This window comes from Tympanuchus pallidicinctus, unplaced genomic scaffold (assembly GCF_026119805.1).
Source record: "Tympanuchus pallidicinctus isolate F22 unplaced genomic scaffold, pur_lepc_1.0 scaffold25, whole genome shotgun sequence".
NCBI lineage: Eukaryota > Metazoa > Chordata > Aves > Galliformes > Phasianidae > Tympanuchus > Tympanuchus pallidicinctus.
In genome coordinates, this window is record NW_026294742.1 from 6104138 (window position 1) to 6122141 (window position 18004).

General features: G+C 42.2%; 2 protein-coding genes and 1 long non-coding RNA gene across 17 annotated transcripts in view; 2 read left to right on the plus strand and 1 right to left on the minus strand.

Annotated features, from left to right (window-relative positions):
- The window catches only part of PHYKPL (5-phosphohydroxy-L-lysine phospho-lyase), a 16306-nt gene extending 5585 nt beyond the window's left edge, over positions 1-10721 (plus strand). For 3 of the 8 annotated variants that reach the window (XM_052689963.1, XM_052689969.1, XM_052689968.1), the window contains 4 exons: positions 478-567; positions 775-905; positions 1286-1342; positions 2571-4018. In XM_052689963.1, the coding sequence (XP_052545923.1) occupies positions 478-567; positions 775-905; positions 1286-1338 (274 nt within the window). In that variant the 3' untranslated portion in view covers positions 1339-1342; positions 2571-4018. Of the gene's footprint in view, positions 1-477; positions 568-774; positions 906-1285; positions 1343-2570; positions 4019-5942; positions 5990-6024; positions 7487-10549 lie in introns of those variants that run through there. The other 5 variants (XR_008208345.1, XR_008208344.1, XM_052689964.1 and 2 more) reach the window with 5 other exon arrangements.
- The window catches only part of HNRNPAB (heterogeneous nuclear ribonucleoprotein A/B), a 24338-nt gene extending 12324 nt beyond the window's left edge, over positions 1-12014 (minus strand). For 2 of the 8 annotated variants that reach the window (XM_052689973.1, XM_052689971.1), the window contains exons 1-8: positions 11891-12014; positions 11466-11772; positions 8241-8409; positions 7992-8150; positions 7453-7584; positions 5787-5895; positions 5541-5693; positions 5380-5464 (exon numbers count right to left, since the gene is read on the minus strand). In XM_052689973.1, the coding sequence (XP_052545933.1) occupies positions 5394-5464; positions 5541-5693; positions 5787-5895; positions 7453-7584; positions 7992-8150; positions 8241-8409; positions 11466-11734 (1062 nt within the window). In that variant the 5' untranslated portion in view covers positions 11735-11772; positions 11891-12014 and the 3' untranslated portion in view covers positions 5380-5393. Of the gene's footprint in view, positions 1-2262; positions 3315-4799; positions 5126-5379; positions 5465-5540; positions 5694-5786; positions 5896-7452; positions 7585-7991; positions 8151-8240; positions 8410-11465; positions 11773-11890 lie in introns of those variants that run through there. The other 6 variants (XM_052689977.1, XM_052689975.1, XM_052689974.1 and 3 more) reach the window with 5 other exon arrangements.
- LOC128084133 (uncharacterized) lies at positions 11996-17948 on the plus strand. Its single transcript, XR_008208353.1, has 2 exons — positions 11996-12439; positions 14204-17948. It is a non-coding gene; the product is annotated as an uncharacterized LOC128084133 (long non-coding RNA).
- The last annotated feature ends 56 nt before the right edge of the window (positions 17949-18004 follow it).

Below are 18004 nucleotides of genomic sequence, written 5' to 3' on the forward strand. Positions count from 1 at the left end.
TTGGTTTGTTTAGTTTAACATCACCAAGTTTAAGAAAACTGTATTTCTATGAAACTGTTCAGAGCTGTGGCATTAGCAAAAAGAAAAACAAAAACCAGCAGCTTACTGTCCATTGGATTAAACCATACTTGAGCTAATCAAAAGTCTGATAAACTTTGCCACTCTAGGCTAGTATAACACTTCTGATCTATCAGTTGTCAAGACAAAAGTTTAAACAAAAGTAGTTTAGTGCACAAAGAACACAACACAATTTGTTACAGAATACTCAGAATGACAGCACAGGACAAGCCCATACCATACTACCCTATTTCTGCAAGATTGCTATACTTTTTTTTTTTTTTTTTTTAACAGTAGCCAACAACCATCCCCAATTCTCAGACTTTTTTGAGACCAAACCTTAACTGTATCTCTCACTCCTTTAGTTCACTTGCACTTCCTTCTTGTGACACAGACTGACTATTCACATTTCTTTCCAAGAGGTTCTGGCCTATTCATTGGAGTGGACTTAATTAAAGATCAAGCAAAAAGGACCCCAGCCACAGAAGAAGCAGAGTATTTAATAACAAGGTTTGTGCGACAGTCACGTGGCTTTTCAGTGTGCTAGACAAACATACAGTTTCAAAGCAGCCTGCAGTTCATTAGCTGCTGAAGTACAGCAAATTAGCACCAGTCAGCACTGAAAAGCATTGTCTGGACAGTCACCATTAGGATGTTTTTGAAGTTTTCTGAACTATGTGCAGAAGGTGAAAATAATTCTGTCACCACTCTTCCCAGGCTTAAGGAAGAATATATTCTACTGAGTACAGATGGGCCAGGAAGAAATGTACTTAAATTCAAGCCCCCAATGTGTTTCGCTATGGAGGATGCAAAATTTGTAGTGGACACCATTGACAAGCTTTTAACAGGTAATACAGATGAAAAAAAATGCCTTATAGCAGTCACTGTTGGACTGAGCAGCTGAACCTGCTTAACAAAGCCAAAATGACAGACACTAAACACATAGGAAAGTCAATCACTGAAAGTTTAGCCTTCACTTCTGAACAATCCATGTTCTCTAGCAGAACTTTTTACTCCAAGGATGCACGTACACCTTTTTTTGCTCTGGCAGAGGGTAGTGTTCACTTACAGCAACTGTCAAAGCTAACCAAATTTCATTGGTGAGAGGCATCTTCTAGATGCATTTGATGCTTTTTGTACAACTGGTGCACATTCAGTGTTAAACAGATTAGTCTAAAACTTTGTGTCAACCCCAAGTTTGTTAAATTGTTGCTTGGTGTCCTTCTAGATATGGAAAAAGAACATCTGAACCAGGAGAAAACATCCATTGGCTCAATCTAAGCAGGTATTTATCTATATTCACTCTTTATATTACTGTTTAGAAGTTGATGTTTCTAAACATGCTTCACAGGCTCTGACCCTGGCAGTAGAGCAGGACTAAGTTTTCTCAGTTGCTTTTACTTGAAATTAGTTCAGAGCTCTTTGGCAGTCTCGAAGCACGCACTACGCTTGGCTGCATCTGGAATTCACTGCTATTCCTTCTATTGGTCTGATACTTCTAGTGTAACACTGTTATGAATTCATTTCTTTTCAAGCTAGGTTGAACATATCTCAGAAATGCCTCATGCTGTCACTGCTCTTGTGCCAGCTGCTCTTTAGCCTCCAGGCAGAAGCAGCTGTAGCTTCATACAGTGCCTGGTTACAGTCAGATGGATCAGACCTTTCAGCAAGTCTTTCTCTAACTGCCCCTAAGAACATGCTCCAAAACTATACCTCTTGCATGCCATTATTTGGGAACCTCCATTTAATCTCGTAGGGATAGTACTGTTTATAGCCCTTCATAAAACTACTACAGCCCCTGCTTTATTTGAATAACACAGAATCATTTCAAGCTCGTGGCTGTTGCTTCATGAATTAAGCATCAGCTTACCCCTCTGCCTACCAGGTTTGGGGCACCAGTAAGACAAATACCTGTTAAGTCTTCCTAACTCTAAGATCTGTTGAGGTCCTTCTGTAGCTTGCAGAACACATCAAGCTACTTTAACACCTTGATAACAACACTTTGGGACTCCTGGTACTTGGGACTCCTACCAGAAGACAACTGAATGTGTCTTTAACCAAGTACCAGTAAGGTTTTAGATACAGGGCTATGAATGTAATCACTTGGCCTCAAGCGCCATGCTGGAGTCACAGTGCTGTGGCCCTAAGCTAAGGAAATGCAAGTTTCTGGTTGAGAGCAATAGCAGTATAGCAGGCACAAGAAAAGTGTGTTAATATTTTATTTAGCAAGTTAATAAAAAAAGACATACAACTGTTAGTACTATGGATTCTTGAGAACAGAGGGATGACTCACAGAATCAGTTTAACTCAGACACCTAATAACTTAGTATGCTTATCTGCAAATCTAAAATAAGCAAAAATATGTTCCTCTACAGAAAAGCAAGAATGCAAAAAAGCCTCTCACTAAGTACAGTACAACACTTACATTGCATGTAAGTGAAAACGAGGCCATGAAATAGATTTTGCTTTATGATACTTTGTAAGAAAAACATAACATTATTTTCTTTCCATAGGTTTCAAACATGTTTCAAGACCAACTAAGAAAAATTACTCTACTGTGATAATGTACATTTAATCCTCATGTTAGTATGTCTTAGACCAGATAAGACCTTTGATTTTGTTATTTTCAGTTATCTTATTATTAAGTGAAAGCTTTAGGAGAAATAAATATTCAACTGTGGCAGATGTGGGATTGGCTTTTATTTAACAGAGTATCTAAAACTGGTTTTAAAGCAACATCTTTCTAGTAGCTACTATAGACTATGTTTTCCAAACTCCTGCTCTTTCAGGTCATGCCTGTTTAAAAATTAAGAGGAGCCAACTGGCTTTTTTTTTTTGTTATCTGCTGCTACCAGTGGTAACTCCATTCCTGGAAATGCTTTTCTCAGCCTCCTCTGATCAGTTTCAGGAAGCAGTTTCAAGCTGACGAGTTCCTAGTTAGCACTTTAATCAACAAGCTCCCAATGAGCAGATGAAGTAAAGAGCTTCATCTCATGAGGAACAGACAGCTCAAAGTCACAGCTCCCACAGCTGTTGTTAGGAAACACTGTCCTCAGGAAATATCCGAGTGCAGTTAGTAAATGAACAGTATGTCACAGCCATTTCAGATACAACTCTGTGTACAAGCCCTTGCTTTCACCTGACAGTTTCACCTGACAGTAAGATTTTCTTTGCATCACACACCTTTCATGCAAGAAAGGGAAAGCAAGCTCTTCATGTAAGTGCTAGTAACCCATTTCTGCCTGAGGCCACATCACCTGTAAAGAATCATAGAATCATTAAGGTTGGAAAAGACCTCTAAGATCATCTAGTCCAACCACTGAAATGAAGCATTACTTGAGGATCTACTTCCAAAGGGAACCAGTAACAGGTTGATAACAAACTAGACAGAAATATAGCAGCAGTATGGTTCTGGCATAACACTGTCCAAATCCCCCTTCAGTGGGCAAGCCACCTGCTAGAAAGGTATTCTAACCCTTAATTCAAAAGAAAAACAAGTAAAAAGATGCAACAGAATAGAGCACTTCACTTGCCAATCTTCAAGAGTAATCCTTCCAAATATTACTTGTTTCAACTGTTTATAGTTTTATATTTTTCAAGTTGGGCACTTTGTTACACACATCAACTATAAAGCTCACGTGCCCACTACCCAACTAAAAGATCTGCTTCACTCTTTCTTACATTCAAGAGTGCAGCTTAAAAGTCTGTAAGACTTGTCTGAGGTTAACTTTATGGTTTTTAATTTCAAGGACAGCCAGCAGGGAGCAGCACGTTGTCATTCCTGTAGGAACTGCTGCTTCCCTCATGGAAAAAAAGAAGTAAAAATCACTATTAACATGGTTTTCTCCTTTCATAGTTACTTGATTTGGTTCCACTGCTGGTTTGTTGGATCAAATTGTGCGTTAAAAGAAAAATATCAACTTTTGAAGTAAAAAAACAAACAAAAAAACAAAAAAAAAAACACAGATTAACAAAGATTAGAAATTTCCTTTGTGCAGCAGTACTTGCTACTTGGAATATTTAAGTTCAAGACAGGGACTACTCTGCAACCAGACAAGCAAATCATAGTAGTTATTTCTTAAAAACTGTGGTAAGCTAATAGAAAGGAAAGAGTATCTCTAGAAAAATAGTTGTATTATTAGATGCACCTTCCTTGTTTTTCCTCCCACTGTTTCAGGTGGAAGTTCTTTACTATGTTTTTGATACACAGTAAGACTGCAAAAAGTGAAGCTTTGCATTCCTAATTTGATGTCTGCCTAACCTGTCTTTCAAGACATATGTACATACTGTTAAGAACTTTAGAAACCTCTGACTCAAGAGGCTGGAACATGAAGGAAGAGCAGCTAGCTTCTTGCATACCTCTTAAGCCTCCTCCTGCAAGGCTGTCTTGCCTGCCAAACCCTACCTGAAACCTAAGCCTTTGGCTCCACCCACAAGAGCCATTACTGCACTCAGTACAACTACCTCTGTACCTGTCTAGAACTTGAGCCACCAGCGCAGCCCCAAAAGCTGGGATCTCCGCCCAGGCTCTCTTCCATAGCCTCTAGGCACAAGTGACTGCAGTTTTCAGCTCTCACTTAACTGCTGAAGTCAACACAACGACCTACCAACACAGCCCTCTAGTTTCCAGATTAAAAGCAGCAAGCCCAACTCTTCATCTAGCAAGGTACTGCCATGAGCTAAGTTCTGGGAAAAACATACTGCCGTTTTACTAAGATAGAGCTGAAGAATGGCACGAGACACTAGATTACGCCTTTTTTATTTCAAAAGCTAGGATAGCTTCAATATCCATGTCATGGTGAATCAGAACACATGTAAAATACCTTACAATACATTAGATTCCAAAAAGGTACCAAAAAGTACAGTAAAATTAACACTTCCATTACAGGAAATGTATGACACAAAAACAATACAAAATAAAAAGGTGGAAAGTGACACTGGTTCCCTAAAGATGCATCTCTTTCTGTACAACTGGAGTAATGCAGAGTCCATAGTTAACTCCAAGAGGCAGTCCCTAGATGCAGAGCTGCAGCTTTAAGCAGACCCTCAAAATCAGTTTCAGTTTAACCTATTAATAAAATCATTAATTAATATCTTCAGCAAGGCTGAAATTTACACACCACACTGTCTAAACAACTAGTTATCTGTAAGTATTAAACATGTAAAACATTTCCAAGGAGCTCTTCCAAGTAAGATGCACATTTAACAGGCCATAGAAATTTATTGTAAAGTTAAATTTGGTACAGAACTGAAATACCATCTACAGCATTGTATACAAAACCTATGCAGTCATTTTCCAAAAGAGACCATGCCACTGCATACCTGAATAAGTTTGATCAATATGGCTTGTAGTTATTCTGATGGCCACCACGCCTTGGTGTCTTCCCGTAATTTGCACTGCCTTGACCTATGAACAAGAGAACAAATGCATTAAACTGCTAATTAGTTACGCTTGCTTATACCCAATACAGTTCTTTACTTACTGTAATCATAGCCTGGTCCATATCCATAATACCCATATCCTGAATAATCATAGCCTCCATAGCCACCATAACCTTGCTGATAGCCGTATCCTTGATTCCCATAACCCTGGTTCCAGTAATTGCCATAACCTTGATTCCAATTTTGACTTTGAGCTATAGAAGGGAAAACCATCCACAAAATCCCATTTTAGTACACACAGCTTAGTTTGAATGTGTCCATACTAAAGTAGTGTGTGCAATACTTACCACCACCTCTTCCACCTCTGCCTCTTCCTCCATAGCTACCTCTTCCTCCACCACTACTGAACTGTTGCTGCTGGTATACTTCTTTTGGCTGTGCTACCTTTATCTCGCACTGAAACGAAAGAATAAAGAGGAATGTGCTTACTTGTCTTAAAACAGCACTGCTCAAACCTAGCCACCTAGGAAAGCCAGAGGTTATTCTAGAGGCAAAGGTGTTCATGCTGTGCTCCCTGTCACGCAGCCAGTATTACTGCACATCCAGAAGCATCTGATTTATCATGCTGCTCAGGCCAAGGTAAGTCAGTCACTACCTGCCACTCAAGCCAGCTACTGCTATCAGAGTACTTTATGCCACCCCTTCCCCACCATCAGTTTCCTCACAGGAAAGTGGGGAGGTCACCTCAGCATAGCCACTACTGCCTGTAGAGTGGCTACAAGGCTGTCCCCCAATCTGCACAAACTCTAGGACTAAGCTGCTGAACTGCTTCACCTGAGCTGCACTGACTGAAGAGCTACCAACAAGGCTGAAAAATAAGCCAAATGAGTTTTCCTGGCAGCCTTCATGCAGCCTGTACTATGAGTATGTTGGACTGTGAAGTACATTTAACCAACAGTTGAAAACATAACTTCTCCAATACTACAAATAGTTAAAAATAACTGGAATTAGAAGTTCCAGGACTGGCCCCCAAGCTCTATTTCAAGTTATCAGCCAGCTTCTACTTCCTAGATCTGTGTATGGTTGGAGATGAAGCAGTGAGAGGAACACCACCCTGCGATGGTACCTCAGGAAACTTTGCTTAGAATTCTTCACACTGGATCCTGCTTTAAGGTAAGGTGCTGGTTTTATTATCTTATGATAAAAACAAGCCACAGATGCAAGACTTAATGATATGATTTCTCAGTTCTTCTCACACCCAATCCTTTGCCTCTTTATGAACTTTATGGCTAACTACAGAGTCTGGCAAACCATATGTACAGGTAATAGCCAAAGCTTTACTCTGTGTTGCATCCAGTAATCTTGTCTTAATCTACATGCAACGCAAGTTACTACGTGGGGCTGTATGAAAAGTTCTGATAGGACTCTGAAGTTAGTGTATGGATGGTTAGCACAGAGCACAAAGCAAAAGAGGAACACCTTCCAGACATCATCTGCCTCCAGTCCTCATATGCTTGACACCTTAACCTGTATTAGCTACTCCCACAGATAAGCAGCATCAGACAACCAGAGCATCTCACACCACTGTTACAGTGGTTCTCACAGACAGCTGATGAGGTTCAAGGGGCCCTTCAGCATAAGGCACCAATAAGCCTTGAATTTATGCAATTACTCTATGATGAAAAATAGAACATGAATCTATTCAGATGGCTTATATCACCACACTGATATATAAACAAGCCAGTTTTTCCATACATATGTAATTATATTAATTAAATCCTTTACTTATAAAAGCCCCGAGCACTTAATAAATATTAAAGCTGCAAATACTGGCAAAGAACCTTAGCAGCTTCTGTGGCTGAACACAGAGCAGAAAATAATACAGCAAACTGCACGCTATCCTTATTGAATTTTGAGTACTCTGGAATCATAGCTTTACAAAATCTTTTTCAGAGTAAAGACAGTGTTATTCTGCTTAACAGCCTGGTCAAAGATTCACAAATAAGTTTCTACCTTGCTTCCACTGACGTTATGGAATTTCTTCTCCAAAACTTTCTTCACTGGATCTTCTTCCTTGAAAGTGATGAACACAAACCCCCTCCTTTTGTTGGTCTTTGGATCCATTGGAAGTTCAATTGCTTCAATCTAAAGACATGAAATACTGTCTTAGGCTCAAATTTTAGCAGAACAATAAAGTGCATAGCATTTGGTACAGTAAAACTCTAAGTTTATCAATACATATTAAGCAACACTAAAGTTGCAGTGTTCTCCCCATAGGAAGCTTAGCTTTCAAACCAGACGTTTCAACTAACTTTACAAGTCTTAAAAAGAATTTTAACATGAAATAGAATGATTTGAGTTCAAATGAGCTATCTAACTAGCAACATAAGCATTTAGTGCAATGCCTGCCTTGCTTCAAGATAAGAAGCCTCTGGATCAGTTACAAAAGGCTTGACACATCTGAAATTACTAATAATTGCAAGCTATAGTAATCTAAACAGCAACTGTTAACTATACTGCATTTCAGTGTTCCGTTAGATAGCATTACACACCTCTCCAAACTCGCCAAAGTATTCCCTGATTTTCTCTTCTGTGGCTTCGGGGTTAAGTCCACCAACAAATATTTTCTTCACTGGATCCTTTTTCATTGCCATGGCCTTCTTGGGGTCAATTAGTCGTCCATCTAGCCTGTGTTCTTTCTGTTCCAGAACCTAAAAGGCAATTTAATTAGATTAACTTAAGCTAGAAAATTTCCCTCTAATTTAAGAATCTGAGAAATTGAGGACAAAGCTTAAACTCACCTTTTCAACACTCCCAGGTTCTTTGAAGAGTATAAATCCAAAGCCTCTGGATCTCCCTGTGTTGGGGTCCATCTTTATCGTACAGTCAGTTACCTCACCGAACTTGGTGAAGTAGTCTTTCAAGTCTTTTTTGCTTGTATCCCAACTGAGGCCACCAACAAACATTTTCCTGAAATTCCAAAGAGAACAGCTGTTTAGATTCAGGAAGTACTACCAAAAAGCACATGCAGGAAGATGTTCACAGCAGCACAAGCCTCAGCAGCATTGTCAGAACAGGTCCAACTGTTGAAGGTTAAACACTTTTGCATCTTGTCAAAAACTAACGCTACAGGGGCACACGAGGGTTTGTTTGATTTTTCTTTTTCCCCTCCCTCTTCTTCGAGGGAATTACAGTACACTGAAATTTATGAGGTCCTGTGAAAAAAGCAGGAAAAATTGCTTCAAATGCTTCTCACCAGTAACTTCTGTTCTTCCACTGTCATTTTGTTACTTACAATGAAGCAGTATTGATTATCAATTACTGCCTTTTCCTTTTTGAAAGGAACTGAGGTCACACATACTGCTGTGAAAGCGCTCGGGCTAGAAAAGGGCACCAAAATCAAAACACTTCAGATCTGTCTTAATTTGGAGAAATGAATGTAAAAATATTAGCCTTACCACTTAAGAGATATTTAAGAGACATCTGTGACAGCTAAGAACAGTCTCCTACAGACGGGACTTTGGACCTGCCTTAACAAATACACTGTGCACTTCTTCCTGCTCGCTTCCTGAACCTAGTTCCATCTTCATCAGTGTGACAATATTAAGCCAGTCTTTGCTTTCATGGGAGGCCACGATACAGTTCTTCCCTACCCACACTCCCACACAGATTACCTCTAAAGTATCACAAAGAACTATAAACTACTCAAGTGCAATACAGAATTGAAACTAAACAAAACTAAGATCAGTCAACAAGGCACTTTTCAAATGCCTCACTTAAATAATACCATTAATAGCACAACTGTTTTCTATTTTCAGAGTTTCCAAGGTAACAAACCGAGCTTTTAAAAGCATGTGAGCCTTTTTACCTAACTGCAGACTAAAGCAGTTTAAGTTGTCACTACTCTGTTCTGAAGTAACCATGATCTGGCAATAGAAGCTAGCAGCAATTTATAAACTAGCCTACATCTAAGTAAAATTGGCTGTTGGTGTTAATGTATAACTTTAACCTGCCAAAACCAGCAACCATTTAGGATCAAATAGCAACTTGAGAAAAAGATCTGTAAAAGTGATTGATCTGTTTGCTTGACTTTTTTCATTTTACTGGAGAAAACCATATCCTTCACAGGCTAAATCAGTAATTTTTCAGATCCAGCTGCACTCCCAACTAAGTAGTGCAGTTTAGTTTTTAAGGCCTAAGTCACATCCGTACAGCCCTTAAAATAGAGGCCTTAAAGAGAAGGCCTTCCAGAGTTTAATAAACGTTTCAATAAAGATAAAAGGTAACTTGATGGCTCCATTCTCATTGAAATCGCTTACTGATCAAGCAACCATGCCAAACCTAAACAGACTGACAGTTGTTTTCAGTAGCATGCCCTGGTTTTACCAGATGTTCCTACAGAACAGATCCAAGAGAAATTCAAAGGGGGGATGACAGGAATTCACCTGCAGGCAGCTCAGGCATGCCCTAAGGACGGGACTGCACACAGGTATTGCCAGTGCTAAAATAATCGCTTACCACGGGAGCAGATATTACACTGATTTACAGCCTTCTGGTTTTTAAAGTGGTATGCTCAACATCTACATAATATTTCTACACCACAGCACAGAGCTTCTGAAATTAAGATCAATTCTTAGTATTTCACTTCCCCTTCAGCAGCCACAAACTGGACATTGCACTGCTAATGCAATCTCTTTTTTCCCCCTCCCCAGAATACCAACACAAATCAAAGCAATTTTCAGCTACTAACTGTATTTACTGCCTATGTCCTGAACTCTAGCTTGGGCAAGTCTTGTGTACAGGCTGAAAATTTTCACTCAATACAATCCCTATGAATAATTATGCTTTTTTTTTTAATTATTATTCTTGGTTTCTTTCTCTTTAGAGACTTCAGTTTACAGGTTTGGGTTTGAAATCTGTCATATCCTGTGTGACAAACGGGACAACATCATCCACTTTTCAGGGAATGCTGCACACTAAGGATGTGAAAAGAAAATTCACACAGCTTACACAGGTGTAGGCCTCAATCCTTTAATGCTGTGAAAAAAGGCACATCCGGCCCTAGGCTACAGGAAGCTCGTATAACTCTTACTCCTTCCCTTATAAACAGAAATCTATGGCACTGCTGCAGCTTCAGTTCTGTTCAGCCTCAGGCAAACGACCCTCCGACTCGGGGCCCAGTGACAACAAAGGAAGTTCCAATTAAATATGTGAGCAGCCAGGCTCACAAAGAGTCTGCAGAAACAGGCAGGTAGTTCTCATGCCAAGTGTGCATATTCAAAAAGTAAGAAAAGAATCGACTGCGATCGTAAATAAATCAGTCTCTTCGTATATGAATGTTCCTAGTAAAACACAGCAGAACTCCCGAGTCCTCCAGAAAACACTCTTAATAACCACTTCACTCTTAATAACCAGTTTTCTGACAATGCTGCGAAGACGTAAACCGAAATCACTCTTACTTTTTCATCACACCGCACATCACTTTGCTCGTGCTGCATTTCCCTTCCTTCCTCCCAAAATACTTAAGACTGCCACCGTCAGGTTCCAACCCCCGATATGTCGCACGCCCTACACAAAGCACGCTCGCGTTCTGCCGACGGGCGGGATTTCTCCGCGAAGCCCCTTAAGTTCGCAACCAGCACCGCGGGCAGCGAGCTGCTCCTTCCCTCCTCCCCTCTGCTTTAAAGCGGCCGAGGCGGGAGGCGCGCCGAGGGAAATCCCTACCATTTTACAGCGCGAGCCGGCGAGGGCCCGCGGCCGCCCCTCCCCCAGCCACCACATGGCGCCAACAAAAGGCAGCTCCAGAACAAAGGGAGCGCTGCCGCTGCGGGCCGCCTTCCGCCGCCCGCCCGAGCGCCGCGCCGCGGGGCCGCCCGCCGTCCACCCCCGCGGGGCCCGGGCCCGACGGGACGCTCCGCCCGCCCGAAGGCCGCACCGGGCCCAAGGCCGCGCTCTGCCGCCGCACATGGCGCCCGAGGCGGGGATGGGGGGGCGCGGCCCGCTCCCGCCTTCCGCCCGCCGCTTACCCCGCGTCCTCCTCGTTCTTGCTGGCGTTGATCTGGTCGCCTTCGGCCCCGTTCTGGCTGGCGGCCACCCCCGCCGTCCCCGCCGCAGGACCGGCTCCCGCCGCCGCCGTTCCCGCCGTTCCCGCCGCCGCCGCCGTCGCCGCGCCCGCCGAAGCCGCCGAGGCCCCGCCGGTGTCGGCCTGCTGCTGCTCCCCGGAGCTCTCAGCCGCTTCGTGTCCGTTCTGGGTGGCGCCGGCGGCGGCCGCCAACTGCTGCTCCACTTCGGACATGCTGCCCCGTCCGCAGAGGCGAGAGGGACGTGAGGCGCCTACAAGAGACCAACGGGGCCGGCGGTCAGCGAGGCCGCTCCCCCCGCAGGGCTGGGCCGGTCTGATCCGGTCCGCTGCCGCCCCTCCCCCCGCGTGCCGCCGCCCGCCCCTACTCACTTTAAAAGCCGCTCGCGATAAAATCCGGGCCGGCCGGAATAGGATTAAAATCCCCCACGGTGCTCGGCTGCTCCGCACCGGCCCCGCCGCCACCTCCTCCTCCCCCCGAGACACGTACTCTCCGGCCCGAAGCTTTAACGCGTGGCCGCCTTTATACCGCCGGAGCCTGGGCCACACAGCAACAAGACGTCTCCTGGCTGGCCGTCGCTCTTTGTCACTCGTAAGATTCGGGAGCTCCTATTGGTTCCGCGGCGCTGGGCGGGCGGGGCGCGCGGGGTGAGGCGAATGGCGGCCCGCGGGACCGGGTTGTGGGGGAAAGCGCGTGCGGGGGCTTCGCGCCTCTCACCTCAGCGTCCACGGCTCCGTGCGCCCGTGGAGAAGTGGGCGTGCGGGTGGCTGCCGCGCTCACTTACAACTGCGTTATTCTCTCCAGGCGCTTCCCGATAACAGACCGGGAAGCCCAGCCCCAGAGGCGCAACGCCCGCGTGAGGCGATGGCTGTTGCCCGCAGCAGCCTCCTAACGGTCCGCCGCAAAGCGCTCCCGTCCCGGTGAGTCGCGGTTATGGCAGCGCTGCTGCGTTTCCTGGCGCCGCTCCGTGAAGGTGCGGTGCGCGCTGACTCAGTCACTCCAGGGAGAGAGGTTTACTACATGTTTCCAGCTCTGCTGGTTTTGCAACAGAGAAGGCCGGAGTTTGTTTTCTTGGTGGAAATCTGGAGTCGGTATTACATAACCCGGAGCTGGAGCCCTGAGCGGGCCCGGGCCGGCGCTCTTTTTGCCCAAGGATGTACCGGCTTTGCTGGCAATGCCCGCGTGAGGAGGGCAGGAGACAACGCTCCTTGTGTTTGTGCTTTAAATTCTTGTGCAATGTACCATCCCTAATATCTCATTTGTCTGCAGCAAAGGCAAGGAGCTCAGCTTTCAGATGGAGAGCCAAAGATTGCTACCGCCTCTTTAAAACAATTCAGACGCATGAAACCCTTTGCTGGTGGTGCTAAAAGTAACAGTTTAACTTTTTGCAGTGATAAATGTAAATGTAATGGAGCGTCCCACCCTCTGTCAAATATATCCTCTGGCCCAGCTTACCTGCACCACTGCTACAATTCAGGAAGTGCGCATGGTGTAATGAAGACAAGCAGCACTATTTACCTTTATTCTGCGAGCTATGAAGTCCAGGATCCAGGCTGTTCTTCAGCAAACCACTTTTAGGCCAACTTCTATCCTGTGTGAGATCGAAGTAGCACCTTGCTAAAATCACAACACACTGTGGGATATTTGGTTTTATATGCAGCACAATGTGGGTAGAGCATTAAAGATGTTTACTAAAGTCAATGCAGCACATTCAGATTAAGAAGCTATTTTTTTTTTTTTTTTCAGCTTAAAAACAGTTTTAATCTGTAAGTCAGACATCTTAAGAGGAACAAAAAGTATGTATATCATACTTAGTATTGTAAAGATCATAACATATAAAGATCCACAAGCAGGAATTTGAAGCCACTGTGTTGCTTTGCTGTTTGTGGTACTTGACACGAGAGCCATGTTAACTGGTTCAGGCTGAGCATTCTGCTTTGATTCCCATGCAAGCAAAACTGCTTCCTGTTTCTTACTGGAATTGTAACAGGTTTTCTTACAAATTCTCAAGTTTAAATCCTTGGACATAACTATTTGATTCCATCTTTTTTTTTTTTTCCTTATGTTTTGCTGCTCACAATTTGAAAAGTATTAAGACAATCTGAAAATAGGTGATCTAAATGAGCAACTGTGGACAAGCTCCACAACCATCTCTTCATTGTAAAGTTTATGAAACTGTTATATGAGGTCACATCCAGTAAGAATGATAGAAAGAGCATCTAACTAGCAGGCTTGAAAATTGTGATTCTGTAGAACAGGTTGTGTACCTCTTTTCTGGTAAAGATACTTATCTTTACAAGACTGTGCCTTTAAAGTTTTTTTTCTAATACTAAATTTTAAGTATAATTAGAAACAAAGATTGTTGTTGTTGTTGTAAGGTGTTCCTTTCCCTAATTTGTATCATCTTGAAGAAACTTACCCCACATCCAGCAAGAGATCTTCTGTTGGCTTCTTTCAGGCTTCCTTGGCTTAGATTGTAATCAGATCTGTACCTAAAGCTGCTATCACCTGTATGTGTTAATTTATACAGAACCATCAGCTTGCTTCAATTGGAAATTATCCTGCATTTGCTTAAGTCACAGAGGGGGAAGCTAAGACTGAACTGATGTCTGCAGCTGGACTTAAATGGGGTGGATGAAAAGATAAGAACTGCTAAGCTTCACTAACTACTTTCTTTCTTGTAGGTTTTTATATTTGTGGCAGCTGAATGCAGCAGTGTGCTCTGAAGTTAAAAGTGTATAGACCAGCAGCAAGAGTAGACCAAAATGGGTGGCAGTTTATGAAAGTCTGTTGTCTAAGCTTAGGTTCAGATGATGGATGTAATCTGGGTGTTTTAATGATATAGTGTATTAATTTCTCTGCAAAAGTCATTACTCTGAATATCTCTTTTGTATTTTATCAAGCCTTGCTAAGGACTTGCATGATTTATTGTTTGATTTGCAGTTCTCCATAGGTTTCCATTTCCTTTCTTTCTCTCTTTTTTTTTTGCTTTGCTTTGCTGAACTATCTGCTTTCCTTTTGTAGCTCTTGCATGGATGTGCTTAACAATGCTTTCTTCAGATCTGTAATCTCTTCCAACTGTTGATTTCTTCTGGTCAATCCCATTTCAGTCTCTCAGCTTGGCAATTCCGAAAAGCAATTTCCACTACTATCTCTATTTTATGCTAGAAATAAGGTAGAGATATATATTTAAGAAGTAAAGGGTAAGTGTCTAGTATCTATATACAGTATCCACATGCTATGCCCATGTACAGATGAGTAGGAGCTTTATAGAGAACAGGAAGCCTATGCTAGCCTCGACAGGTATTCAACATGAATGCATCCTAAGCAAAATCATGGAATTGAGCAGGAGAGTCTTTACTTTAAAATGGCTTAGTAGAAATCAATTGCTTTAGATGACTTACATTGTAGGAGCTATTGTTTGTGGAACAAAAGGTAAATAGAACTTGATCAATATGTGTATGGGCTTACAGCTGAAAACCAAATGTTTTGTGTGGAGCAGAAAATACTTGATGTGGAAAGACATAGAGAATTGACATAAAAAGATGGTCTACAAAATAAAATATACTCGCAAAAAAAAAAAAATCTGAGTGGAAGAGAATGATTTATATGTTGTGATCAGAGAAAAAGATATCAGCAGTAACTGAGATGAGGAGGGCTTGTGCAAGATACCCAGCCACATCAGTGACTCACAGAAGTCACAGCAGTTTGGACTAATCTGAATCTAAAACTCACATTCCTGGCTGTGAAGTTCCACCTACTCCTTTGCACAGTTAGTTGTAAAATAACTCAGCTGAAAAGTGGTTGGTTTTCAGCCAGATCATTTATCTAGCACACGCTCATTACACGACAGTAAATTGCAATGGGAACACCTTAAGTTTGAAAGGAGACAGTAATATGAGGCAATCATATCTGTATTTGTCAATTAGCACAATGAGCTATGAGCTAGAAGGGAAGGGAGGAGAGAAATTATAGCAGAGTTCACTGGTGTTCTTGCAGACACGGGAAAGAAACACAAGGGAAGCTATTGCTGTGCCAGGCTGGGGAAAAAGCAATATGTGAGAATAATTGCAAAAGCTAAGGTAAGAGGGAAGCTAGCTATGCTAAAAGTGACTGGAGACAAAAGAGCTTGGTTTAAGATGTGTTGAGAAGCTTTTAGATGAGTAGAGGAAGCAAAACTGTGTTTGAAGTGAATTCCAACCACATCTCCTGTCTGCAAGCAGATAGGAGGTGTGGTTGGAAGACAAAAACATGAGATGAGAAGAGGTGCTTCTACGGAAGGATTATATTGAATTAATTGATTGATGTACAAGAGGTTGAAGTGCATCTGTGTGGATGCTGGGGGTCAGAGCAGAGTGTATGATAAAAGCTGTGAACGTATGAAAGAGGGAGCATGAGGGTGATCAGGAAATAAAATGGAAGAGGGACAGTAGAGCAATTGATGGAGTTACAGAGGATGTGTACATGAGAAGTTTGTTATTACTTAGAGTCTTGTAGAAATAATAGCATATGTAAAGAAAATTGTGACATAGCAAATACATGACAGCAGAAATGAAGGCTTGAATTGGGTTAGTCAAAAGCAATAAAAAGTTAGCTAGGATTACAGGCATGTAGGCAAGCTGCAGCAGAATTGTTTAGCTGTAAGAAATGGAGGAGGGAGCGGGCTTGCAGGAGCGGAAGTCAGCTTGGTCACAGGATTTCTGTCAAAGACTCTTTGCACTGCAAGAGCAAGCACAGATGAAGCAGGTTATGGAGGTAAGCTGGTACTGCATGTAGGTATCCCAGCCTTTATCGTGGGAGACAGAAACGAAAAAAATGGTGTCAGTGGTGGACAGAAGTTGTTTGTGTGGCAAATGAATAACCAGGAAATTATTACTACTTTTTTTTTCATGCTTGACATTAAAATGCATGTAAAGCTAAAATGTGTAAGTTTCATTTTTAATCAGTGAAACTAGCCAGTATTATTCTTTAACTTTTCTTTATTATTTTGCATTATCCCGTGCAATTTTACATCATTCTGTTTTTCCTCCTCCTTTCTTTTTTTAATGAACAATCCCCCAGTAAATATTTTGTCCATCTTCTTGCAATATTGGAGTTCAAAGTTCTAAAACAGTATTTTTTCTTTAAGAAGTTATTTGTTACTAGAATGCAAATGCATCTGCAACCATCATCTTAATGTTATTATATTCCATGCCAGCTAAAAATAAGACAAGCAAGGCTTGTTAAACCGCTTAACAGATCAGATACAGCAGCCAAGCTATGCCCAGAGAAGTATTCAGAACTGTAATGGTTTGTTGCATTGTAATTAAAATTTCAGGTTTTGTTTGTTTGTTTTCTTAGCCCATAGTAACATCCCTGGGCTACAGAAGTTAGAGACAATGCTTCAAACCAGCCTTTTAGTTATTAGAAATAGCTTCTCAAGCACTACAAAGATAAGGTGCATACAATAACAATATCAACACAGTATTAAAAGGTCGGGTTTATGGAATCCAAGGATTTAGAAGAAGAAACCTCTGAGATGGTCTTACTGTATAAAGCTACTTCTTTGTTAGGGGACACACTGTTATTTTCTCTTAGTGTGGGGGGGCCCCTTTAAATGTGTAACTCTGCATTATTAAACGGTCGTGGGAAGTGCAGCAGGAGGAAACCCCGGGTAATTGGCTGCAGCTTCAGATGCAGCAGCTCGCTCATTGGAGAGCAGAGGATTCTCCGAGCTGCTAAAATTAGATGATCTCCGCCCTCCAGAAATGCTTCTGGAAACAGCAAGGAGGAGAAATTCTGACACAGAAGGATGGGGGAAGGAGCGAAGTGCACAGGATGCTGCTCGTGGGGAAGCTTCAGCAGATAAGGATGCACAGACGGATATTGAGATACTTTTTTCCTATCTTGGTTAACTGGGAGCAAAATGCACACACTGAAGAAATTGCAAGTGATCAAAGTCAGCAGTACTTTGTGAGGATATTAAATTCAATATTTCTTAAGTAATAATCTGAAATATTCACTGGTGCTGAGGAGGTTTTTGAGCTGCTAAACCCAGGGTCAGCCTGTCAGCCTTGTAAGCATTTACTTTGCCAAGGAGCAGCTCTTGCCAAATTAATCCTGAACTAAAAGAAAAAGTAGATGAACTCGCAAATCTTTCTAGGAATTTATTTCTCATAAAACACTTATTTTCCTTATCTGTGAGTAGTTGCTGCATTTACAATATCTTCAACTCAACTGTTGTTAACTGTTGTTAAAGAAGCCAACATCGTATGCCTGTATTAGCAAAATCAGTCTATATCTGAATTGTTCAAGCCTTAACTTTCATTTCTTCTGCTGACCATTACTACGCAATGTTGCACCTATGGCTCTCTAAGTGTTTTGCCTTCTGCCCTTTCACCTTTGTATCAACTTTCAACCTGTTTTCAATAAAAAGAAATGAAGCCCATATACATGAGCACTTGTCTCTTTGTCCATCTCACCCCAAGGGCTCGAATGTGCAGGCC